Source organism: Branchiostoma floridae, chromosome 15 (assembly GCF_000003815.2).
Source record: "Branchiostoma floridae strain S238N-H82 chromosome 15, Bfl_VNyyK, whole genome shotgun sequence".
NCBI classification, from domain to species: Eukaryota; Metazoa; Chordata; class Leptocardii; order Amphioxiformes; family Branchiostomatidae; genus Branchiostoma; species Branchiostoma floridae.
In genome coordinates, this window is record NC_049993.1 from 16,755,016 (window position 1) to 16,780,692 (window position 25,677).

Genomic DNA, 25,677 nt, shown 5'->3' on the forward strand with positions numbered 1-25,677 from the left:
CGATCGATTTTCGCCTAATGTGAGGGGGGTATAATGAAGCTGTAGAATAAACTAAGAATAACAACATGGCGGCGGCTAGATTACGTCTTTGTATCTTGACTTAGAACACCAATTCTTTCTCCTCAGGCTGTTCCGAGGAACGTTCACAGACGACGGAGACCCTGTGCTGGAAGTGAAGACGGTCGGCACCATCTCCAGTGAGCCTATCAAATTACATTGTCACGTGGACTCGTACAACTCGTCGGACCTCGACACTACCGTCGGCCCCGTGGACTTCACCTTCAGGATCAAGGTCAACGGTAGGGGACTTTTTCGTGTTTCTCCCCAATTCGTACATGCGACATTCATTGGCCAGCTTTGTGCAAATACATGTTGGAGTTTTTGACTATTGTTTGCTACCAGTTCTAATGGCCACCTCTACATTGGGGACTTTTGTAGGTCCCTTATATGATTACCTCCATGAAATGTCATGGAGGTTATATTTTACCCAGCGTTTGTGTGTCTGTCTGTCTGTCTGTCTGTCAACAAGATAACTCAAGAACGGCTGAATGGATTAGTTTCATACTTGGTGTGTTGGTGGGGTGCGATGAAAGCTGGAAATGATTAGATTTTGGGCCTCCTAGCGGCTTCCCTTGGTACTGCAGCGCAACTTCCGGTTTTGCTATCTCGTGTTCTGAACACGCTATGGTCACGATTTTTGAGTGTTAGATAGCTCTTGTGCTCAGGAATAAGTGACATAAGTTTTGGCCCCCTACCGACTAGGTTTGGGATAGCAGGGGCATTTTTGTCAAAAATTTCTGAAGAGGATAACTCAAGAAGGGAGCAATGGATTTTCATGATTTTTGGTATGTAGGTACCTTAGACAATGTTGTACAAGATAAAATACCAATTATGCAAAATAGGAGTAAATTTGCATAATTAATGAGAATATTCTATCATGGCAGTTTTTTCAATGTATCTCTTGTCCCGGACATGATATAGTCTTGACATTTGGGTGGTTGATAGCTTGCAGTGACATGACAAAGTGGGGCAGGTTTCAGCCCCCTAACATGTAATTTTGGAACTGCAGGGGCGTTTTTGTCGAGACATTTCAAAGTGGATAACTGCAGAAAGGATTGACGGATTGGCATCACTTTAGGGGTGCAGGTAGCTTAGGCAAAGGTGTTCATAATGATATACATGTTATGCAAATGAGGACTTTATTTGCATAATTAATGAGGAAATTGTATAATACCATTATTACTAATAACTGGACTTCAATAAATGTAACGCTTATTAATTATGATAGATGGAATATAAGCAGATACCAAATATGGTAATGAGGAACTTATTTGCATAATTTATGTAAAAATTGCAAAGCCGCTTTAAGTCTAATGATTGGAATTTTATACTTGTGACATGTGTACGTTAGTCAATGATGAACAACAACACGCATAAATTATGTTAATGTCTTAGTCAATTGCATGAAATTTACAAAAGCTCTAAATTTTCATGGAGGTATGAGGTCGCCGAACTCTAGTTTCTTTTCTTTTGACCCAAGCGTTCTAGTGGTGACCTCTGCATTGAGACCACCTGGTCCTTGTGGCCACCTGTTGCATGGCAAGTAGTGGCATTTCAAAACCTTACAGAAAACCTGCCAGATAACGATATCTTTCCAAAATGAATATTTTTGTTCCCTTAGGGCGCTGTCACATACACGTAGGTCGTGCGATCGTCTTACAATTTTGATGCAGGCCGTGACAGAACCAACCACCGGATCCAAAACAGCATTCTGTGTATCAAAGCAGTTAAAGTTTGCTGTGCAGGAGACGTACACTTCAAAACGCCCAACGTTAGCGATCTCAGAAACGATCGCACGACCTATGTGACCGGCGCGGTCCCGTTGGACCAAGCATATATGCCCGGGCCTATACATGTGTACCTTGGCAAGTTCATTAAGTGGTCACTGCCGTTGGGTGTACGCGAAAATCTGAACAATAAACCATTTCTTCATTTCCCCCAGGATGTCCGGAGGGGAAGTACGGAAGGAACTGCGGCGAGCCCTGCCTCTGTCAGTACGGCGCCTCGTGCCACAGCTTTACCGGCGCCTGCTACTGCGCGCCGGGATGGACGGGACGATACTGCGACCAGAGTAAGTGTTCTATTCCAGATGCGCTTCTATCCCAAAAGTGGTTTTGGGATAGAAGCACTTTTGGGATGCAACAGTCAGCGTTGAACTTTATCTAAGAGTACTAGTTTTTTGCTGATGCTCGCGTTTTTCGCGGTGTCCGTTGCATCGCGGTCTCATGATCAATTCAACCTTTTCACATTTTGTCAACGCGAACCAACATACCAAATATGATGTAATAAAAATGCATTCAGGGTAAATAATACTTTAGAAAGAGCTTTGTAAGGTCGCAATTACTTTTTATGTATTATGATGTTATGTGAATGTTATGTGAATGTAGTCTTATGTGAATGTTTATAAAGGTTAAAAAAATCCATTCAAATCATCAGAATCATCATGTCTTCTATGGTGAATCTTTGTCCTTCTTTAAGCTTTACCTGGTAATACCCAAACAGTGGATGGAAGCCGAAACCGTCCATCGTTATTATGCGACCATAAGCCATTTATTCGGACTATTAAAACAAAATCTTTACACAAATAATAAAACGACCAGTTTTTTTGCCGACCAGTTGCCTCCGATGCTGGTATCATCTCCACTAAGGGGCTGGTAGAACCGACCTACGTCAGCGAAAACGTCACGATGACGTGTAGGGGGTACAACCTGAATGACGTCACCAACATCACCTGGCACAAAGACGGGTCAGAGGTCGTGAGCAGCGACAGGACCAACGTCACGTTGAGCTACACAGAGGAAAGGTATGTATACGATATCTATGCTGCTGTTGAAATATGGTTGAAGTGTCTTCATACGCGTGTTGATCATACATTGCAGTCGATTCCTCTGTGCACAGACAGACACACAAGCATACACACACACACACACACACACGCACGCACACACACGCATACACATGGCACAAACGCCCACAGAGAGAGAGGGAGAGAAAGGGGCAAGAGAGAAGGAGAGAGAGAGAGAAAGGGAGAGAGAGAGGAAGAGAGAGATGGATAGTGAGATGGAGAGAGAGAAGGATAGAGAGATGGAGAGAGAAAAGGAGAGAGAGGGGGATGGACAGACAGGGAGAGAGAAGAAGAGAGAAAGAGGGAGAGAAAGGGAGAGAGGGAGAAACATAGCCGCTATATATTGTCTTATCTTATCTTTTTATTTTGTATGGCTTCTCCATTACACTATTCAGTGATTCGAGGGGTGCTCTATTGTTGTCCTACAAAAATAATGACAATGACCATGACAAAAAAATAACAAATGTAATTTTTCCGCACACAGTCAGCTGCAGTCTACCATTGTGCTTCCCTACGTCATGGACGATGACCATGGTGTTTACACCTGCGTTGTCATGGCGACCCAGAACCAGACAGAATACAACACCAGCAGGACCATAAATGTAAAAGGTAAACAAACTAGATATTCTTTCGACCCAAAAAACAAACAAACAACGACCTGCCATTCAACAATGATGATAGTAAGGAAGACAAATGTAGACTGATACAAAAGGCAGAGTATGGTGTATTTAATAAAGGAAAAAAGCAACTCTGTAGAATATTCTTCATGCGTCTCTAACCCTTCAACATGGAGGACGATGAATTACGTCATAGCTACAGTCATAGTCGTTTTTGCGAGCACTCTATTGGACGCTTATAGACTCTACATCCTTATTCCCAAAGTTAACTTACCATAGACATTTTCATCCTTCTTGGCGGTTTTCATCTGGTATCTGAAGAAGACGATCGAAACTGTCTATGGACTATCAATATTTTCAATTCGTTTTATACCAACATTGATGAGCTTTGGACTTGAGTCCCTGACAAGTTGCCGCGTATAATACTATTGCTCACGTCTTTAACCCACCGACAATGGAATGACGCCACAGTCACGTTGCTGGAAACACCAACAGACTTTTGCACTTGATCCCTGACAGGTTGCCGTAATGACCTTGCGCAAGTCTCTAATCTAACAACATGGCTGACACTGTAATTATTGTATGGTCACGTTACTGGAGACAGACCTGCGCACTTGTTCCCTGCAGGTTGCCCGGACGGGATGTGGGGTTCCCGCTGTGAGAAGACTTGTAACTGCTCAGCCAAGGCCACCTGTTACCGGGACCGGGGCTGCGTGTGCTGGGCGGGACTCACGGGGGGAGACTGTGACCTACGTAAGGCTCTGACAGGCTTTGATAGCCTTTTTCTCAGCTCGCTGCTGGCACCATTCGTGACACTACAGCCGACTGCCACTCTTTTCTGTCTATTGCCTGCTTCTTTGCCACTTTCCAGGAGTGGCCTAGTCACCCAGAGGATCTGCGCAATAGGCTTCACTCTCCTCTCATGACGCGTATCGCTAGGAATGTAAAAAAAACGTGTTCTCCCTACCCTGACCCAATGTTCTTACACAATAAATTATATTGTTCATCGCTTCTGCATACCCTGACGTTATTTCTAACAAAATCCCGATAGCACTAGAAGTAGATTATTCCTAGGCAATTTACACACTTTTCCCAAGTTTTTCCCACCTTACCGACCAATAACAACAATGCTTTTAAGTCACCCAACCAGTTTGTCTGTGAAATGTTTTTGGACACTGCAACACTGCATGCCCCCAAAATTCAAAACCTTCAAATTCTTACGTTAAAGTAGAAATATATTTATAATAGATGTCATTTCCAGTTTTAATGAATCTATTTCATGCTCCCTTTCTATAAGTCTGTATCATTGTACTTTATTTTTAATTTCGCTTAGGGTATGGACGTCTTGCAATGAAGTTACCATTTACAAAAATCTTTGGTATAGACCTCATACTAAAATATATTGGTCGCAACACCACCTTGACGTTCTTTGTTACCTGCTGACAGAATGTGACCAGCTGCCCGACTGGAAGAACCGGTCCATGTGGGGAGAGGACTGCCAGTCCAACTGCACGTGTCAGAACGAGGGCATTTGTGACATCCGCCTCGGCAACTGCAGCTGCCCGGTCGGCTTCATGGGGGACAACTGCGAGGAAGGTCAGAACTTAGCCTGATTCAATCTCGTTTATAGCAGCCCACCAAACATCCGCCGGCCCCCTAGGGGAGGGGCCAGTTACAGCCCCGTACAGCGGAGTTTGTGTTACACAGACTAGTCAGAACTGTTCTTTTACAAGTTTGTTAAAGGCATGCTGAGCAAAATGCATTGATGGTTAAAAGTATTTCATTCCATGTCAATATACAATATTGGACTTGAATTGTTCGACACCTGGCTGTTAGCTGATTAGGACGATTCGGCACCAGTTCCCACGTCTAACCGGTTAACCCCAACTCTAATATTTACTCAACCTTATATAAGTCTAACCCTAACTAAACCTATCCCTCGGATAGGACGTTAAATGGAGGTCCCGTGTATGGGGAGAGCCATACCCCATGCACGTTAAAGAACCCCCACACGTGCGATGGTGCGGTGTGTTTGGGTGCAAATCCTTCTGTCGGGAGTTGGTGATTCACTTCAAATCACCCGGATGGAGTCCTGGCGAACATCTGTCTCGTATCAGCCACATGGTGAATTACATCATTCACCCGGACGGGAGACCTGGCGCATTCCCGTCTCTGCTGGCTTGTAATTAGCCAGCAAAAGGGTATGTCACCCCACAAGGGGCGGTATAACCCCGTCGTGTGTAAACATGTGCAAACATGTGTGATCACGTCGACCTATGATGATGATGAACTAAACCTATCCGTAACCATACCAATATCCACAGGCATAGAGCCAAATCGTCCTGATCGGCTGGGGGCCGGGGCCGAATGGCTGTCCAGGTTCCGAAACGCCCGATACCGCATTGACACTCGGCTTATGACTAGCTTTCGAAGTGCCCCCAAGAGATGCTGAATTTCTTATGACGTTCTTTTCCATTCCATGTCCTTAAAAAACACTGAGTCTTGCTATGTAATTCCCTGCCATGGGATAACATTTTACATGTGATTTCTCTTTGTTGTGCTTTTAGAGTGTCCGGATGGAACGTGGGGAAAGAACTGTACCGGAAACTGCACATGCGCAGATGGGGAATTCTGTAGCCCACTCAACGGAGACTGCATCAAGGGTAAGTCAAACGTTTTGTTCGGTTTCTCGTGACGATGACGTCATTCAGCTTCCGCCATGTTGGAGCATTAAAGACAACTGCCAAGTTCTCAGAATGTTCTAACAGGGTTTTCTTTCTACTTTGCTCCGAAAAATTTGGAGACCACCACTCGGACTATGTTGTCCTTTCTCAGAATCATTGTGAAAGCGTTTCGGATAACCAATTGCAGAGGCAGCTGCAGTTTGTTGTATCTATGACCTTTGACATCGCATACAGACACTATTTTATGGACTAGATATTTGGGTTAGATAAAGACATTAAAGTTAAAATGTGCAATCACAGCGGAATTCGTATGTGGCTTAGGAGTGACACCTACCGGACTTAAGGTAAACTGCAATAACAGCGGACGCTTTAGGCCCTCTAGCAAATAGTCGACCATGGCCTCCTGACCTTCCCCAGACCATGGTTGGGAGTTTAGTCGTGAGCAAAGTCATCTCTAATGGACCGATCCCAAAACCCCGCCCCCTGTTCGATCATTGTTCTATTTCGAACACCTCCGTCAAAAATAGCCATTTCTGCCCAATGGGGCATTTTGACGGAGCTGTTCGAAATAGAATAGGGGGTTCTATCTGTTCGATATGGCGTTCGACAGGATCGGTCCATTGGGATCTGGCCAGCAAGGTTGCCCATGACTAGTCTTTGTCTGTATCAACCGAGTAAAAAATCAAAGTTGAAATGTCATATTCTTTAATACCGAAATGGAGCTACAATAAGATGAATTCTAGTCTACTCACAACCCAGTTCTGACCTTAGTCGGGAGTGGTCGGGAGAAAACTACTTGGTCACAGGGAGATCCTGCACGGTCAGGGGCTTCAGGTGGACAGTTTCTCATACTACATAACAACCTTGTCAACTTGGCCCAACATCCTGAACCTAAACATAGCCCTACCTCTGGCCCAATTCAAGTTGACCAGGGTATTGGGCAACTCCTCGTTGACTGGCATGGACTGGGTTGGTTAAAAGTCCGAATCGCCCTGATCCCTTCTACATATGGCTTAAGAACGACATCTTTGCGTCAGCTGCAAACACAGTGGTGCTTGCCTTTACTGATGAAAATTCACAAATATTCGTATTTTCCTCCCACAGAACAAACGGTGTTGGACCAGCCGTGGTTTCCTCCCGTTATGAGCTTCCTCGGAGCGTTCGTCTTTCTGGTGGCCATCGCTGCCTACCTGACGGTCAAAGTGCGCAGGCGCAAAGCAGCCAAGTACCTCCGTGTGGAGGGTGATGACGAGGAGACCTTGGAAGTCGTGAAGGTCAGAAGACGTCTTGGTGTATCCTTAAGTACTTGCCGCAGCTGGCTTTAGAGGCTTTAGAGTTTTATCTTGGCCAGTCGGTACGCTCCAAGCAGAGGTTAGGATAAGATTGTTTTTTGCCATTATAAGGCGTTTTTATAGAGCTTTCTATTTTGTACCGTTTTCTTTATGTCGCGCCGGGCCCGGACTTCTTTAAACTCACAGTTATAATCAAAGTTTTATTGCAAGTTCTTGCCCGAAGGCTAATTGCGAGTGACAAAAATGACATACAAATAATGGTAAACAGTATAGTGAGCGACTTTTCTAGTCTAATTTAAAACTAGTTGAAGATGTAACTTGTTTGGGTTTGACTTCTCTTTCTGAGACAGTGGAAGACGAAATATCCCACTTTATAATCAACCTGGGACTCGGCGACAAATAGACGGTCCAATCGTGACGGAAGAATAACTTAACTTTCATCTCTCTCCATGGGATGCCATGCGGTTACCGGGCTTAACATTTGGGCCCGGCAGTGCCCTGGATTTCTTTTATCGCAGAGTTAAGATCAACCTGGGACCCGTCGACAACGGGCACCTGTGCGAAGAATAACATTACCTTTGACCTCTCTCCACCCAGCGCATCGTCCACGAGGAGAATAGCACGGCGTTCCGCCAGGTGACGGTGGAGGAGATCCTCACGTGGGAGATCTCGCGAGAGGAGCTGCAGACCGTGAAGATGCTGGGGCAGGGCGCGTTCGGGGACGTGCTGCAGGCGCGCTGGACCCGCGGGGCCATGGGGGAGGGGGGCAACGGTATCATGGTGGCGGTCAAGAAGATGAAAGGTGAGTGGAGGATTGATAGAATGAATAAATCGATGGATGGATGGATGGATGAAGGAATGAACAAAAGAACGAATGAATGAATGATTGAATGAATGAACGTTCTGCAGGCACGCTGGACCCATGGCGCCAAGGGGGAGGGGGGCAACGGTATCATGGTGGCAGTCGAGAAGATGAAATGTGCGTGGAGCGTTGATGGAATGAATGAATGAATAAATGTGTGGACATCTTTCGCAAAGGACGAAAGAAACGAGGACATGAATGAATGAATGATGAAAGGATGGAAGGAACGGTGGATGCAGGGAGGTAAGGGGGGATGAAAGCGGATGAAAGAAAGGAAAGAATTAAGGGATCAAAGACAGAAGGAGGAAGGAAGGAAGGAGAAAGGGAAAAATGAAGGAAAGAAGGGAGTTGACTCTGTCTTTCACTTCATTTGATGTAGCATAGTTTAACTGCTTAAGACGTTCTTACGTTTTCTTGCTCTTTGCCTTACAGACAGCTCATCCACCAAGGCCGTGCGTGACTTCCTGAAGGAGGCCTACCATCTCATCAACATCGGGCATCACCGCAACATCGTCAACATACACGGCATCTGTCTTCAAGAGGGTAAGTACCGATCTAAAAAAATACACAATCCGTCCGAATCTTTAGATTGGTTAAACCTCATTTCTTCAGGCACCATTGAGGGACTACAAGCGCTATATATAAGCTGTTGATTACGCGTAATTATCCAAAATGTAATCACTTTTCAACAGGCCAGGCCTATACCCAAGGTTAGATAGGTAGACAAGAACAACAAAGATTTTTGGTGATATCCAAACAAGCTCAAATAGATAAACAAACCGAATACCGTACCATCATGATCAACAAGTCACACTAACAGAGTATAGCACTAGTGGTGAAGTAACAATTTATTGCATGGCACCGCGCGTCATGGATGAACAAGTAACAAAAAATTTACAAGTCATGTTTCATTTACCTACCTTCACAATTCTTACATATATCGACAGTAAGACGCAAGAACAATTTGTCAATATCATTGATAGAATTTGAGTTGACGTCGTTCTATGTTAGGTACTTGGGCGTACAGATGAGAAGTATACACAATGTTAACTTTGGCAGCAACATACGTCTAATATTAGTAATAGCGAACATTGTTAAATCAACGTTACACCTCGTCTTCTAAAACGTAGCGAAGGTACCAGAACTCGTCCGTCTCTCTACTAGTGTCCAGAGACGTCACTATCTGAGGCACACCGTCCACTTCGCTGTGTTTCCTGCCGCCCACTCGTGTTCTCGTGTTTGCTCGTCCTGGTTTGGGAAGTCTGTAACACGTGCCGTCTGAGACACTACAGAACTCGTTGAAATCCCCTACTTCGACGTCACACGACGTTTTCCCATTTTTCCCGCGTCTCTTGGCGTTAAAAGATTGCTTCTTTGGAGTCAGCAGACACATGTCTTGTCTTAGTAGGTGGGGTGAGCTTGGTAAAGACACCGCCTTTTGCACTTCTGGCAACTTGGGAACGGAGGATACTTTCTTAGGTCTTCCACCAGCCACTAAAGAAACCGTGGAAGTTCCTTCGCCGTGTGTCTTGGTTCTAAGATGTTCAGACGGCGCCTGTGTGTCACTGACCGACCTGTGCAGTTTTCTGTGCACTTTCGGAACAGTTTGTCTCGGGCTAGGCGGAGGTGACAGATCAGGGCTTGAGAAACTCTCGTGTCCGCTGCTAGCCGAGCTGAGGGCTTCCCGTCCGGAGAGACTCTTAGCCTTCCTGACTCTTAACATGAAGCCTGGGGAATCGGGAGAACTGTTACTGCGAATCCACGGATGCAGGAAGTCTTTTTCCTCGTCAGACGAGGACTGCGTCCGTTTAACGTTAAAGGAGGGAACTGGCGAGTTGGATTCCGACCTGCAAGACAGTTGTCTGGTCAAGCGTTTTGTAGAGATGGTGCTCGCGTCCATGGTTGAAGCTGAGTCCAGCGATTTTGTCAGCCGACCGCGCAATACGTATGTTTCATTTTGCTCGAGGCTTAGATACTTCGAGTTTTTGGGCTCCGCGTCGGTTTTATTGACCTTGATGGCCTGCTGTCTTGTTAAGAGGCTCTCTAGAGATTTGGAGAGTTTTTTCTGCTCCCGGCGCAGCTCAGCCATGGTGTTGGAATGTTCCTTGGAGAATCCCTCCATCTTTCTGTCGTGTTTCTGCTTCTCCCGCGCCTGCGCCATCAGGGCGGACTTGGTGGACGCGGCGAGGGAAGCGGCAGGCTTGCGTAAGGTGGGGAAGGTGCTTTCGACGTGGCTGCTTACACCGTCCATGCTGTTTGTCTCTGCAAAAACAATAACGAGGGTGGTTAAAAATTGATATATAATCTTTATTGCAAATTCATACCCGAGGGCTAATTGCATGCAGAGTAAAGTAGTAGTGGTATACATAAAAAATACTTAACAAAGAAGGAAAATGGTATTCATAGATAAATCAAAAGGGAATAACGTCTAAACTAAATCTAATTCTACTTAAGCTATTCGGTGGGTTTGACTTCTTTTCCGCATGCATTGGGAGATGAATTGTCCAACATTTTCATATAAAGGGGTTGGACGACTTAAGCAAGAAAGTTGATTAAAACTTGATATCTCTTCCACACATTTCGATGCGTAGAGCGGTACGCATGGGTCAAAATACTATCCAAGCAGAAGTTCGGCTCCGGCTGTTTTTGACGAGTTTTGTTGGCCTTTCAATTATGTATTCTCTTCTTCTGGTCGGCGGACATACAGAGAATGGTACAACATAGAAAACCCGACGGAGACGACTGAAACTCGTCAACAACAGACAGAGCCGCGCCTCCAACGACCATATATCAGTGCATAGTTGAAATGTCAGATAACAAAACACGCTGATAATTCAAGTCAGTGGTGGTTCGATCTCAAAGTTTAATTTCGTCTTCCTAGATTCATAAAGAAGCTCAGTTTGAGTTTGACAAGTTTGACAAGTTTTATTCAAATTGTACAGACTTGCAGGATGTCCAGTTAGAAACATCCTGAATTCTTAACATCACATGTACAACTCCACTATACTACATTAAAAACAATATAGGGCACCAATCTATATAACAATATATGCCATTAAAATATTTGAACACCGATTTCTTATAAATATCAGGTACGTCGTGCAGCAGAACATCTGTGTTCTTTATCTGTTACATGTAAACTTTAAAATAACTGAATCTAATTACAGGTAAGCTCTGCACAACAAATCGAAATGCAATAACAGTATGAGCGGAGACCAGGTAAGAATATCGGTTTCAAGGAACTGTTATGAGCTTAAAAGTCCAATTGAGTTCATTCTGAGACCATTCTGCGTGTTATGTAAAGCTTTGTCTATTGATGATTGATTGAGCCAGAGATTTACATTGGTACATTCAATCATTGTTCCGCCGGAGACAAGAAAATCCCGCCTTTGTTCTTTATCATTCGTTATTCCCATCTACAAAGGACAGACAACAGTCCCATACAAGTAATTTACCCTAAATAGAAAACGCCTGGAGACACACGCTGTGATCCCCACTAATTAAGATGATATCTGTTCTAATTGTGTCCCAGCTATTCTAAAGCAGAACGATCAGCAGATTTGGCGCCATATTAACATAATTACAACAATCCTTCAACCAAGGAGCTTTTATCTGCCCCTTGCTTCAACCAAACAACGTTAAGATACAATATCAAATGTTTTCGAAAACCTTTATGTCTTAGGCCGGTTACACTCATTTGTCAGCTTATGATACCATCTTTTGCCACCGTAGAATGTGCTTTGAGACTAAAGGCACAGGCGAAAAGACAACAAAACACACAATACGTAAACAGTTTTGAGGGGGGGGGGGGCAAAAAACGTATGAAGAGCAACATTTGAATTAGAAGTATATGACAGTATCGTGAAAAATGTTTTTAACATAGCGAAAAAAGAAAGTGTACCGTCTTGCGTTCAAACATCGGATCAGAAGCACAACTAACCAGAATCGCACGCCACGAAGCATCAGAAAGTTGACAGACCAGTCTGTGACTTGACATGGTTTAAAATGACAATGGTCGATTATGAGACGGAAGTTAGTAGCGCAGCTATGGACACGAGTTAATCAGGTTATCAAAGAAAACACACGCCACAAAGAACTTCAGACGTCCGCACGGACCAAAATAGCAAATCGTCACAGCTAGAAAATGTAAATACCCTTTATCTGTGTTCACAAGAGCGTACATGTTTATTCACTCGAACATACTTCACTTAATTCGATTGAAAGGTGTGTTGGAACAGATTTGTAAACGTAATCATGACGTCAGGGGAACTTACCTACGTAGGTTCCTTGTTAATAAAATATAAGGGAAAACGGCACCTGGTTGAACTGGAGTAAACTGTAAACAGGTCTTTGGAACTGTGTTTATTTTATAAGTCATCTTATGGCGTTTTATACGTGTACCTTTCTTCAGAAACTGGCGTCGGTTTTAGGTTAATGGTTAGGACGTTTGGCTTAGGGCCAACAGGTCCCGGGTTCTATATTCGGACATGCCTCGATATTGTGTCATTGGGAAAGGCACTTTGCATCGCTTTCCTAATTATTTGACGATGGAGTGTCACCTATCCAACACTTGGCTAATATGTTCAAATCTTTTTTTTAAAAGACAAGGATTCCGGGCGCCAGTGTACCAGTGTGCGAAAGTGAACTATTTTCTGATTTTTACTATCGTCATAGCGTAGAAGTAAAGGAATAAATTCATTGTGGAAAAGACTTGAAACATAAGCTGGAGTCACCTAACATCTGCTTGGATATGAAAACAAAGGTCTTTTCTTATCATATAAAACGGCCAAATAGGTCAGCACTCGTTCTAGTGTTTCTGTTTTATTGTACGGTGAAGAAATGGTGTGCTACTTCCGGTTGTTGACAGTGGATCAAATTTTCTCTCAATATACCGCCTGCATATGCAGGTCAGTACAGGTAAATCTGGAGTTGTGCAGGTATTTCTGATGTATTGAACCAAACCTGCATCAGTTCTGTATTGGGATTATATGTGTGCGTGGATTTTGTATGCTGAAATGATGATAAAAACACGAAATGCCATGTTTATCTATGATCTATAAGATCGGTCTTTCCAGTGAATAGGTTTAGGTAGAAATTTTCTGGCGCAGATAATCTTACAAGTTTTTCGGACCCTGTATACACTATATATTGACCGTGTACCGATAGCACCACATGAAAGCACGTTGCCTAAACAGTGGAATTGTTTGTCCAAACTGACTCCAACGTTTCGAACAAACTTTAGGCACAGGAGTGTCCGTAACCACGCAACTGCCGTGCGTGTATAGTTGAAACCGCGGTTCGTTGTGCATGCTTGGCTGCCCGTACGTGAGTGAGTACGTATTTACACGGTTAGATGAACACTTTCTTTCCGCACACAATGTTTACGTGTTGTTATTCACGTCGTCTCTGGTAACGCTCAGGTATTTATTTGGTTGGTCGGTTATTTTACTGTTCCCCACAGGTATTATCTCAGCAGTTTTTGTTCTAATAAAACATTGATTGACACAAGGTGATTATTACTTCATTAGGTGTGCTGGTTTCCAGACGGTCTGAGTTGATCTGTGTCTTTCTTGTTTACACAAAGGGTCTTTGAGAAACAATTAAGAAATTTTGAGTGGTATTACTTTAAGCCCAATTCACACGCTCGGCGTTGTACATCAGGTATTATTCCTATAACGAAGCCCTGTTTGTACATGTATATCCGTACTTAGCCCGATAAGGCATGAATGTACAATAAGGCTATTGTTATATTATTATGAATAATAGGCTTATGAGATGAATTTGGTATGCATGGCGCTAACGTTGATGTAAATCTACCTATTGTACGTATTCATATGACTTTTAGTGATGAATTACAAGTAAGAAAGTATTAACTATTTCTATAAAGCTTGGCCTAGTACGACAAATCCCTGGGCAAACAGAAGTCGTTAAATGTTCGTGGAGTATTTTAATCCTAGACTGCCCGCTTCACTTGCACTTTTTTTTTTAAAGAAAACGTTTCAGTACAAGATAAGTAGTAGACAGTAGCTCGTATGTTCTCGTATCTTTTGAAGCGTAGAACCTGTTACCTAGGTAAATATCCCACTGGAAATGTTGACATAATAGCCCCATCAACGTTAGCGCACGGAATGGTGTTTGCTTTTTGATTCCTAATGTCTATTTGCGAGACAAGAGCAAATCACCAGTCTATTATATCATGAACGGTTTCCGGTTTTCTAGTCAATAATAAAATGGCTCATTTACAATGGTGACTTGTACCATGTTTCAGACTTTGAAAAAAGTATTTCCATAAAATCTTCTTGTCATAATGGAAAAAGTGCTCGAATCGAAAATTAGCTTTACAATGTGGGTCTGATCCTTTTTCGGGGCTAACTATCTGAGTATTGGAAATTTGACATAGGTAAGTGTTAATTTTCCCATTAAATTGAGAGTCATTAAAGCCAATGTGTGATACGCATAATTGCGGTGTTGCTTGGATCGAAAAGTATGAACGAAAAAAATGCAATTTAATCGGGTGATTTTAATCATTTACTTGACAGCCTGTCTCAGAGCCGATGAAAGAATTAGCATAAATTGTCTACACAGGAAATATTTTAATCCTAACGCTACATGCTAAGACTAATCCTGACCTTACGTAACCCGTGGCATCATTTTTCATCACAAGTTAGACAATGGCTCCGTTCACTGTACATGTCACATTGGTGTCGCGCTGGGCACGACAAATATGTTCTTCTACATATTCAGAACACACCGTAGGACTGTTTGTATAAATCGCTTCACTGTTGGTGCAACGTTTCTGAATGCAAACCGTCTGCTGACAGAACATTCCTATTGCTGAGTTTTGAGTTGATTATACAGTCGAATATTTCTTTAAACAAACTATGTGCTATTCACTGTACATTGTGCATTACGAACTTACCTTTGTCGCTTGTACTTCCAATTTTTTTGTGGACGGATGTAGCGTCGTTGCCTGTCACCCTTACAATCCCTCCTACACTGGGCAAGTTAGACTTCAACCTCAAACATGGTCAATGGGAGCACGGTCAAATTCTTCGTACCAAAGATTTACAGCAGCAAATTGAGGCCATTCTTGTAACTCTCGTGGATTTGCCGCACAACATTCAGGCGTCTTCTTGTGAAGAAGAGCGTTGTCTTAGATCCTTATCGACGGTAGCTTCTGTCATAGTCTCACTGAAACTCCTACGATGAAAAGATCATACGATGTCTGCTTCTATACACCGTCCATGACGCATTTGACACACCTGATATTGCTAGTCACATCGTGGCCCTAGGACTACAGGGTTAAACAAGGGTTTACAGATAATGCCGGATGACAGCGCGACTCACACGGACACTCCTGCCCATTCTCCGCGGCCTGAAGCCAGACAGGTGGTCAGAGTAATTATGCCTTATCAATCATTGAAGCTGCTTATTCAGGGATCAGCCGTGTTTGTGATAACCTGTATCCCTGGGGACGCACGTCATACGGATAGGGTTACCGCGTACTGTGCGTTGTTTACCTGTATCTGCACGGGTTGGTGAGCACGTAATGGATAGAGAGTGTACACGCATCCTGTAACTTGCCATTTTCATTCGAACTCTCGTTCGATCAATAGTTCGATTGTTCGTACGTTTGTTCGATCAATCGTTCGTTCGATCGTTCGTGCGTTCGTTCGATAGTTCTTGCGTTTATTCGGTACTTCTTTCTTTCGATTGTTCTTTTGTTCGTTCGTTCATCCATTCATTCAGACGAGCGGTTGTCTTTGAACGTTAGCTACAAGCAGATGTTGTAAGCGAATATTTTAACTTTCTTGGGTATCCCGAAGTTTTTATCATGTCTAACATCACTTCCCTCCAACAAAAAACAGGAATGATTGCTAATCACCATGCATCCAAATCAGTCTTATTATTCAAAAGACGACAACCATGCGTCTAAAATATGTGAAAAGACATTACAAAAAAAAACGGTATTTAACGCCACAAGGTAGTACATACTTTCCCAGTTACTTTTTGTAGACAGCAAATGTAACGAAACATATAATTACAAGTCTTATCTTTTTGTGCATCGACCCCACATCCTTACAGAGACTCAGAAAGTGGTCAACTCGTGCCTGCGGGTATGGGCTGGTTTCATGTCATATGACGCTAAATCTTTCTCTCAATATTTCTTTACACCTCTTGTGTGGCTTTCGCAAGTCAATGAGGTTTTGTTTTTCTTAGCGCCTTATGCAAACTACTTGTGGCATTAAATAGATATCTGTGGCACGTTCAGCCCCAGGCCAATGTCTTTATCGTGTGTCAGACAACAGCGATCTCGACGCCTGGAATCGCCCAACCCCGCCCGCTTTTATCTAACTATACCAGAATTCGCGATAAAAATCTGGAGCGGTGAATTAAGCAGAATTCTTTGTACACAGGAAGAAGCAACACAACAACACAAACATGTTAGAAACACCGAATCCTTGTCAAGGCATGAGACTATAGAGTCAAAGTGGTCAACGTTTACTACATAAATCTGATGTCCTAAATGTGGTGTAAAAAGCTTCGCTCGGAAAAACTGCCTATGCTAGCAAGAGTGGTAATCACAACTGTTTAAAGTGATAATAGAAAATGTGTATATCCAAGGAGGTTAAATAAGTGTTCTTTACCAAACGTGTAACTTATTCAGGTTCGTTGATGTTGGAGTACTGTCTTGGAATTGTGTTCTGGCCTACGTATACCTGTAGCCAATGTCTACCCTTTTCTAGGTTCGTTGATCTTAGTGCTGGAGTATAGTCATCACAGTTGTATCCTAAAATACCTGTGACCAGGTGTACCCTTTTCCAGGTCCGCTGATGCTAGTGCTGGAGTACTGTGAGCATGGAAGTCTCCTGGACTACCTGTAACAAATGTGTACCGTGTTCAGGACCGCTGATATTGGAGTACTGTCTTTTACTACAGCATGATCGTATCCTGGACTATTTGTAACCAAAGTATACCCTTTCCAGGCCCGTTGATGCTAGTGCTGGAGTACTGTGAGCACGGGTGTGTACTGGGCCATCTGTAACCAAAGTGTACCTTTTCCAGGTCCGCTGATGATAGTGCTGGAGTACTGTGAGCACGGGTGTGTCCTGGACCATCTGTGGGAGCTGGAGAAGAGGGGCCGGATGGAGACTATCATGGACCCGACCAAGGCGCTGGTGTCGGCGGAGGAGGGGCAGAGGCTGACGGGATACGCTGTAGACGTGTGTAACGGGCTCAAACACCTGGCCAGCAAACGGGTACGTTGTAAGAAAGTCGAATGTTGCTCTAAGAGAGCGACACTCTATTTATAATCAGGTTACAGTGGACCCGTATTTGACCTTTGTAGGGTCAAATCACCCGCCTGATTACCCTAAAATGCTGGTATCGCCCGATAGCGCCTATAGTACAGCCTTCAGGTATACCAGACTCAATACGTCGCTGGATAAATAGTAGACGTTGGACAAATAGACAGATAACATGCCTAATGAGTTGGCTTGCGCTGGTCAGGAAGTGCAGTTTACGACCTAGTTTTCCGGTGACCTGTGGAGCCTGGTAGAGGCTATGATAGTATCGTTTTTAATGTGTAAGTACAATTAAAACTGTTCTAGTGAATTACCCCTGCCTGCATAAAGACCACTAAGCCCCATTTGCCCAAAGCGTCAAGAATCCCATCTATTAAGCCACCTGTGTACTGTGACCATAATATAACTCACGGTGTCTACTATAGACAGGTTTGACTGTACGCCAAAAAGCAGTCACTCATGACAAGCAACTGGATATGATTTTGGAAAAGATCAGACGTTTTATCATATTATTTGTTTCCAAAATCATTTCCAGTTGCTTGAGTATCTGCTTTTTAACCTTTATCGACGAGGTTTGACTGTATTTGACTTTACCAATGCTAATTATTTGACTCTAGTACGTCCATCGCGACATCGCCGCCCGTAACGTGGTGATTCACGGGAAGGGGATGGCGAAGATCTGTGACTTCGGGCTGACCAGAGACGTGTACACCGAGATATACACCAAACAGGGACTGGTGAGTTCAACATCACAACACAGTTCTCAAGACTCACTCATCTAATGGAAACTGACGAAAAGCCGGACCAATCTTCTGTTGAAAATCCATTGAGTGACCGTTTGTTATTATATAGAATAGTCTTTAAACAGTGACACTTAGAGAGTCGTAAACATATACCTCCAAATTTTAAATGTCTGATCAGTACACATTGTTCTCGGAGTGACGTAGTCTCGCGAGAGCGAGGCCAGGTCCGCGAGACTTGGGTGGATTACCCCCAACCCCTCCTACCCCGTTGCGTGAGCAAGATGTAATGAACAGACGTCTACAATTAGTGATTATGTGTTTACGTCTCTCAAAGTGTCATTGTTTTGAAGAATATTCTATTAACTGTATTATTACGTGATGAACCTCTCCAACGATGATACCGTTAAAAAGAAGAAAAAAAAAACTGACCCTTTATAATACACAGACAAAGTGGTAACGATGCTTGGAACTTTTCATAGTTTGCTGAAACACTTTAAATTTGCTTGTTTTGTTTTTCTGAGCAGAAGGACGCCACACTGCCGTACAAGTGGATGGCCATCGAAAGTCTGGAGGGTGACGGAGAATGTACCCACAAGAGCGACATGTAAGTCAATATTGCACTGTACTGATAGCCTGGAGTCCAGCCTTGTTAGCTTTGGCACGCCGGCTCCCGATCGGTCGTAGCGACTGCAGGGAGCGGACCAAAGCTAGCAAGGCCACACTCCACTGTGGCCGCACTCCAGGCTACTGAACCCCCTGATGTATAAAGAATGGTAGAGAAAAAAGGAACTTGAAATGGGAAACAAACAAAAGTGCAAATTATTGAATTACTTATTAAATGTTCAAACAAACAAAAAGAAAATATCTGCCTTACTTTTAATTATTTCAACGCTAGATGTACCATTCATCATTGTTGAATTTCCCGTTTGCAGGTGGTCATTTGGTGTGTTCCTTTGGGAGCTTGGAACTCTGGGTATGTAATATAGATCGCCTTTTAATATTTTCTTTATTTTCTGACATGAATATTTCTCAATATAGTATATTGACGTAACGGTTAGGGTGTTTGGCCCAGAACTGGGAGTTCCCTAATAAGACACCGATGTTGTGCTCTTGGGAAAGGCACTTTACACGACTTTCCTCACTCCACCCAGGTGTAAAAAAAATGGTTACCTGACTTCGGTTGGAGAGGTAAAAGGCGGTGGAAGGAGAGGGTTGCTTTCAATATCGTGCTCAAGACACAGTGAATAACAACTCACTGCCCCTGCGACCTCAGAAAGATATGGGACAACCTTTATGTTATGTCTTAAGTTTATATTATTTACAATCGAGTCAAGAACTGAATCATTCTGGATTTATGTGTTCCTCCCTGTAGGTAAGACTCCGTACCGTGGAATGGACACTGCCTTCCTGGTGGAGGAACTGCACACCGGGTACCGCCTGCCCAAACCGAAGGGCTGTCCGCAACCACTGTGAGTTACTATCTTCCCTTTTATGGCCTTCGCACTGAAACCAAATTAGCAGGAATCAAGAAGAAGAAGCAGCCGAAGTATTTCTCTACTTCAAATGCACCTTGAAAGTTTTGAGCATGACAAAAACATTATGGACGGCCTCAAGAATGTTCAGAAATATCTGAAACGCGGTGAGAATTTCTAGAATGCACTACGAATGCACAGGAATATACAAATAATAGTCGTTCTGACGGCATTCCGGCTGATTCCGCTTCTCGTGTGAAGGGGCCTTTACTTTACGTTATCTTTAGAACACAGGGACATGCCTTTTGAGTTTTGGCAGACAAAGTCCTATCAATACAATCATTTACAATGAGAAATGGGGGGACGGTAAAATCATAGTTACAGCTGAAGACAGACGACCGATGGGAAAAAAATCTCTGGGGGCAGCGAGTGTGCGTGCAGTAATGGCGCCTGTTTTCCGCCACTTTGTAACTGATTGCATACCGAACTGTGAGACTCCGTAGACGGAGTCATAAATAAAGTTCTGAGTATTTCTGAATAGTCTGAGTATAAGTACAGTACTAGTTTTCGTAAAGAAAGAGCGAGTTATCTTACTACATACAACTACAAAATCTAATGTATGTACAGGTTCGACTTCTCGCTTCTTAAAACAGCTGTGAATGCAATACGTCTGAAAACAAGGCTTTTCCATAACATGATGTACAGGTTCGACTTCTTCTCACTTCTTAAAACAGTTGTTAATGTAATACGTCTGGATACCAGGCTAATCCACAACATGAAGGCTTATGGTCTGGGTTGTCCCCCCGCAGGTACGACCTGATGTTCAGCTGCTGGCAGGAGGACCCGGAAGCCAGACCGGACGCGCTGGAGATCTGGATCAACCTGGTGGACATCAAGAACAAGAAAACGGTAAGGTGTTCATGATTTGGTTTTTCTTCTGCACTTGTAAAGATCAGTGTCCTTACCTTATACCGTAGATGCTTTCACAACTTAGGTGTACTATGCCTTTACAAGAAGGTATATGTGTCATCAGCAGTTACAGTTGTTTAATTGCATGGTTACGTAAAGTTATTTCACAAAATAATTGCAGATATCTGTATGAAATCAATCTGTGTTGGAACCTGTAGCTGCTTAAAGAGTAAAGAGAGAAAAGAGTAATGTGCATGATGAATCAAACAATCATTCTTAAGAATCACCACTGAAGTCACTTATATGTATATCATGTGCCGAAAATCTTCTGTGTACTTTTACTAGAAACAAATATGTGAAGACAGCAGATCAATCTTCCACAACGCAAGGTTTCTATATATCGATCAATAAATCATATTCGTAATGCATTTACTCAACAGGGCTTCTTCAGCTACGTGTGCCAGAATCTCGCCATCGCCGATACAGCTGACTTTCCTGACACACCTGACGTGGCCAACACACCTGACGTGGCCAACACACCTGACGTTTCCGACGCACGTGACGTCGCTGACCTACTGGCCATCTCTGACGTGCCTGCCGTGGCTGAGGTGCGCCCTGGCCGCGGGGCGGTCTCACGTCTCGTGCCTGCCACAGGTGACGCACCTGGGGACGTCAGCCGCGTCATGGACGTCTCAGAGGTGTAGGCTGAGAAAGAGAGAAAGAGAGAGAAAGAGGGGGGAGAGAGAGAGAAGGGTAGAGAGAGAGGGAGAGAGAGAGAGAGAGAGGGGGGAGGGGAGACAAAAAAAGAAAGGTCTACACACACACACACACACACACACACACACACACACACACACACACACACACAAACACACACACGCACACACACACACACACATTGACCCATTTTACACTTGTTTCTTGAATCTGTAGTACTAAACATCGTAGTCTACAACTGTTAAATGACAAGTGTGAATTGGGCCAGAGTGAGTGAGAGAGGCAGTATTGGCATAACCCCGAATCCAGTCTTGTTAGCTCTCGTCCGCTTCCAACGGTCGCTATCTGTGGGGAAACGACTGCTGGAACAAGGCTAACACTAACAAGGCTGAAATCCAGGATAGTGTTGGCAGTGATCATATTATTCTATGTCAATCAGGATTACCATAGAAACGAATGATGTATACATATTGGTGTGTATTTACATTGCGAAGCCTTGAATCTTAAAGAGGTTATTCAAAATCTCCGCGTGTTTCATGGGCACGCTTTTGACTACATTTCTGTTTCACTGTCCTCAGAGCTTCTTCTTCTTAGTGTTTATTAGACGGTGTAGGAAGATCTTTAAGTGTCTTAAATCCACAGTGTACCCTTGATCCAACATGGCGGTGGACGTACTGATAACGCCACTATATATACTCAGATAACAGAAAATTGTGTATTACATGAAAGAGATATGAGATGAACTCATATTTTGAATTGCTACTATTGTTTTGAGGCAGGCAGTTTAACTTGTACATAATGATGATTCTGTGATGGCTTGATTTGATATTTAGAAAGTTGTGTATGGTAAAATTTATTGCAATCTTATCAAGAGTTTACGTTTTTAGCAGAACATTATATATAGATAATACATGTTGGCTTTGTTGCATTGAGAATAATATTGTTCTTCAGCCAAGATATATTAAATTGGAAAAATTGTAGAAGATTTTAGCCAAATGCACAACTCTTTGTGAGGCTTCAATCTGTATTTGTTGCACAGAAATGCTGCCTTTGTGATGTTTCCAAGAACCATTTTGCTTTGTACATTAGTGACCGTGTGACTGCCTTTAAGTTGTACGCATTGTATATAGCCAAACCAGAAGTGTTGAGAAGTATCAATGATCCATGTATAAAAGTAAACCAGAAAGAGAAATGACAACGTCATTGAACCACTCGCATCTTTTAGTTTCACAGAGAGAATCACTACAAACAATTGACCGAAGGAGGCCATATGTATATGAGTGAAGGATATGAACTGTGTACATACTACATGGCTATAATTATGACAGTTGCCAAATTGTCAGATTGTATTTGGATAAGACTGTCATTCCATGCGGCAATACTCTTGATTAGGATGTGTGGTTCTCTACAGATGAGACTGATCTATTAGTTTGGGTTTTTATACCTGGAAGTACGTACAATAACCAAATAAAAACATGTGGTGTTTGCTGGCATCTGTCGGAAACGTTCCTTTCTTGATTATGGAAATACGATTATGATAGGAATCAAGGAACAGATACTCACGACTAGAAGTTTGCTGTGAGAAGCTTTGATTATGATAATCTTTTTATCAAGAGTGGCGTCCAGAAAATGATATAATATCTTGTTGTGTTCATTTCGCGAATTTAAGGCCGAAAAATAAGTTGTAGTTTGGGTTTCTAGTATTTGTAGTCATTAAATATCTAGCCAACAAGCAGACTCTGACTGAATTGATTCGACTCAAGCTGTACGTCTGATTCTTGTCCATCGTGTTTATTCTTGTTTGTTTGTTTGTTTGTTTGTCATAAAACATACACAAGTTGCACCGAAGGTGGTAACACTTTATGCTAGGAAAGACACAGAAGAACCACAAACACCTGTAGAATGTAACAAGGTGTTGGTGAAAAAGTCAATTCTAGTGAAAGATGTTGCTTTGGTTCTTCTGAGGCGAATTTGTCTCCTTGGTCGCAGAGCAAATAAACATTTCCTTCTTTCCTTCTCGGTCTTTCCTTGATAGATAGTTTTCTTAAAGATGCCTTTACACAACGGTGTGTTTATTTAGTCATAAGCTACATACAATGATTTGTAGAGAGTTTGGGGTATACTTTCAATGATACCATCACGACAACGCACATGGAGGCGGACAATAGTCATTGCCAATTCCACACAAATGCACGCTATACTTGTACACTAATGAGGCCCATGTAAGATTTTGAAAGTGTATATCTGACCAAACATCAAGCTAGCCCTTAGCATGTCTGCATTAGCACATGTACTGATCATACCAACTTCACAACACAAAAATTATCTGTATTACGTAATACATTGTTCCCAGTCATCTGCATTATTGGAGTTGAGTCACATGAGTTTGAGATGTCTCTAAGAAAGGAAACATGTCTTTTGTGATTTCCAAGAACGCGGCAAGATTCTCTTAAAAGCCACACTTACGGCCATTGATATCATTGATAGTCACTGGAGCTTGAGATGGAAAGAATGCGTTGAAGAAAGTGAAACGTGTCCTTTGTGATTTTGTAAGTGCTTTTGCAACAACACGGCAAGATTCCCTTAAAAGCTTCACTTACAACCAGGATTTGAAGTTGCAAAGAAAACGTTTTACGAAATGTCCGTGCTCTTTGGAACTTTTGGAGCCACATGGCAAGCTAGAAGTTGCGTGACGGTGCGTCTATCAGCCAATCAGAGGATCGCCTAAATGTTTTCTTTAGTAAGGCAGATTCTGATTGGCTGGCAGCTGGTGGCATCTGCATCTGCATCTAATCTATATATAGCCGGTACAACGACCCTTCGGTGTAACACTCCAGCTCCTGTATCTGTATCTATATACTTTAGCTGGTATAACCGCCCTTCGGCGTAACACACCAGCTTCGCAGGAACGCGACGCAGCAGCAGCTGATTATATTACACTGAACGACCCGTCACACCTAACTTTTGCACATCTATATGCAATTAAGCATTCTTTAAAACTATCCAGAGAAGATACCCCTACTGTGTTTGGTGATAACAAATTCCACTCTACGATGAGTATAAGCCAGTATAAAGCCGTGTGTTCATGTTGCTATGAACCCTTGTAGCCACACGGAAGTAGTCGTTTAAAGCTGCGGCGGAACTTCTTAGACATCAAGTTGTAACAGAACGCGGGTTGAGGCTGTCAGCCAGAGAACCGCCCAAATGTCTTCTTTAGGTAAGGCCGATTCTCTGGTTGGACGAAGACTAAAAAGTCGTCTGTTTATGTTGTTATGAACCCTTGCAGCCACACGGACTCTGCGCAGCCGTTTAAAGCTGCGGCGGAACTTTCTGAACATGAAGTTGTAAGAGAACGCGGGTTGAGGCTGTCAGCCAATCAGAGAATTACCTATGTGATTTCTTTAGGTAGGCGGATTCTCTGATCGGCTGACAGCTGGTAGCAGTATAAGAGTGTGTTCATGTTGCTATGAGCCCTTGCAGCCACACGGCAGCAGTCGTTTAAAACTGCGGCGGAACTTTTTAGACATGAAGTTATAACAGAACGGGTTGAGACAGCTGTTCAGGTAGCTGAGTAAGCGGAAGGCGATCTTCATGGCGTACACCTCCTGAGTGAACGGGTTCACTAAGCCGAACTTCAGGAGCACGCCTAGCACCACATGCGGACCCCAACACACCAGGAACAGGAGAACCACGGTCAGCATCATGCGGACTACCTGCAAGGAGACGACAAGTGAGAGAAAAGTTGATGATGATGTAGTATTTTTGCCATCATGATATGAGGTTACTAAGGGCAGACCTCAAAGATGGAAGACTAGGACCGTTTCGGTCAGAAAGAAAACTATGAGAGTTAAGGAATTTCGTGATGAACAGAATAAAGTGGAGAGATTTGATGAAAGACTGATTGTAGCTGTAGGATACCCAGGCCACTACAGCAGCATAACTCATGGACTACTACTCTTATTAATAGGAGAATGTGGTTGATAGTGAAATATACATCATGCGAGTGGGATGTAGCTAGCCTCTACCAGGCTCCGTGGTTCGGTGGTCTAATTGTCGAAATTGGACAAATATAGAGTCAATAGTACGCCAGGGGAGTCAGCCGGCCGAGTAGGACTCATTATCCACACCCCTGGTCTGGATAATGGTCCTACATACTATTGACTCTATTTGT

The 25,677-nt window shown here is 43.2% G+C and overlaps 2 protein-coding genes across 3 annotated transcripts in view; one reads left to right on the forward strand and one right to left on the reverse strand.

Moving 5' to 3' along the window:
• Positions 1-21,569, forward strand: part of LOC118431998 (receptor tyrosine-protein kinase erbB-3-like) — a 25,528-nt gene extending 3,959 nt beyond the window's left edge. The window contains exons 6-22 of the mRNA XM_035843461.1: positions 127-299; positions 2,003-2,131; positions 2,677-2,863; positions 3,390-3,514; positions 4,150-4,275; positions 4,969-5,118; positions 6,090-6,185; positions 7,311-7,480; positions 8,096-8,300; positions 8,793-8,903; positions 17,427-17,620; positions 18,283-18,402; positions 18,933-19,012; positions 19,341-19,381; positions 19,781-19,877; positions 20,690-20,789; positions 21,230-21,569. Of these exons, the coding sequence (XP_035699354.1) occupies positions 127-299; positions 2,003-2,131; positions 2,677-2,863; positions 3,390-3,514; positions 4,150-4,275; positions 4,969-5,118; positions 6,090-6,185; positions 7,311-7,480; positions 8,096-8,300; positions 8,793-8,903; positions 17,427-17,620; positions 18,283-18,402; positions 18,933-19,012; positions 19,341-19,381; positions 19,781-19,877; positions 20,690-20,789; positions 21,230-21,493 (2,368 nt within the window). The 3' untranslated portion in view covers positions 21,494-21,569. The remainder of the gene's footprint in view (positions 1-126; positions 300-2,002; positions 2,132-2,676; positions 2,864-3,389; positions 3,515-4,149; positions 4,276-4,968; positions 5,119-6,089; positions 6,186-7,310; positions 7,481-8,095; positions 8,301-8,792; positions 8,904-17,426; positions 17,621-18,282; positions 18,403-18,932; positions 19,013-19,340; positions 19,382-19,780; positions 19,878-20,689; positions 20,790-21,229) is intronic.
• A 2,781-nt stretch (positions 21,570-24,350) lies between these two features.
• Positions 24,351-25,677, reverse strand: part of LOC118431331 (QRFP-like peptide receptor) — a 16,159-nt gene continuing 14,832 nt past the window's right edge. For both annotated transcript variants that reach the window (XM_035842450.1, XM_035842451.1), the window contains one exon: positions 24,351-25,219. In XM_035842450.1, the coding sequence (XP_035698343.1) occupies positions 24,971-25,219 (249 nt within the window). In that variant the 3' untranslated portion in view covers positions 24,351-24,970. The remainder of the gene's footprint in view (positions 25,220-25,677) is intronic.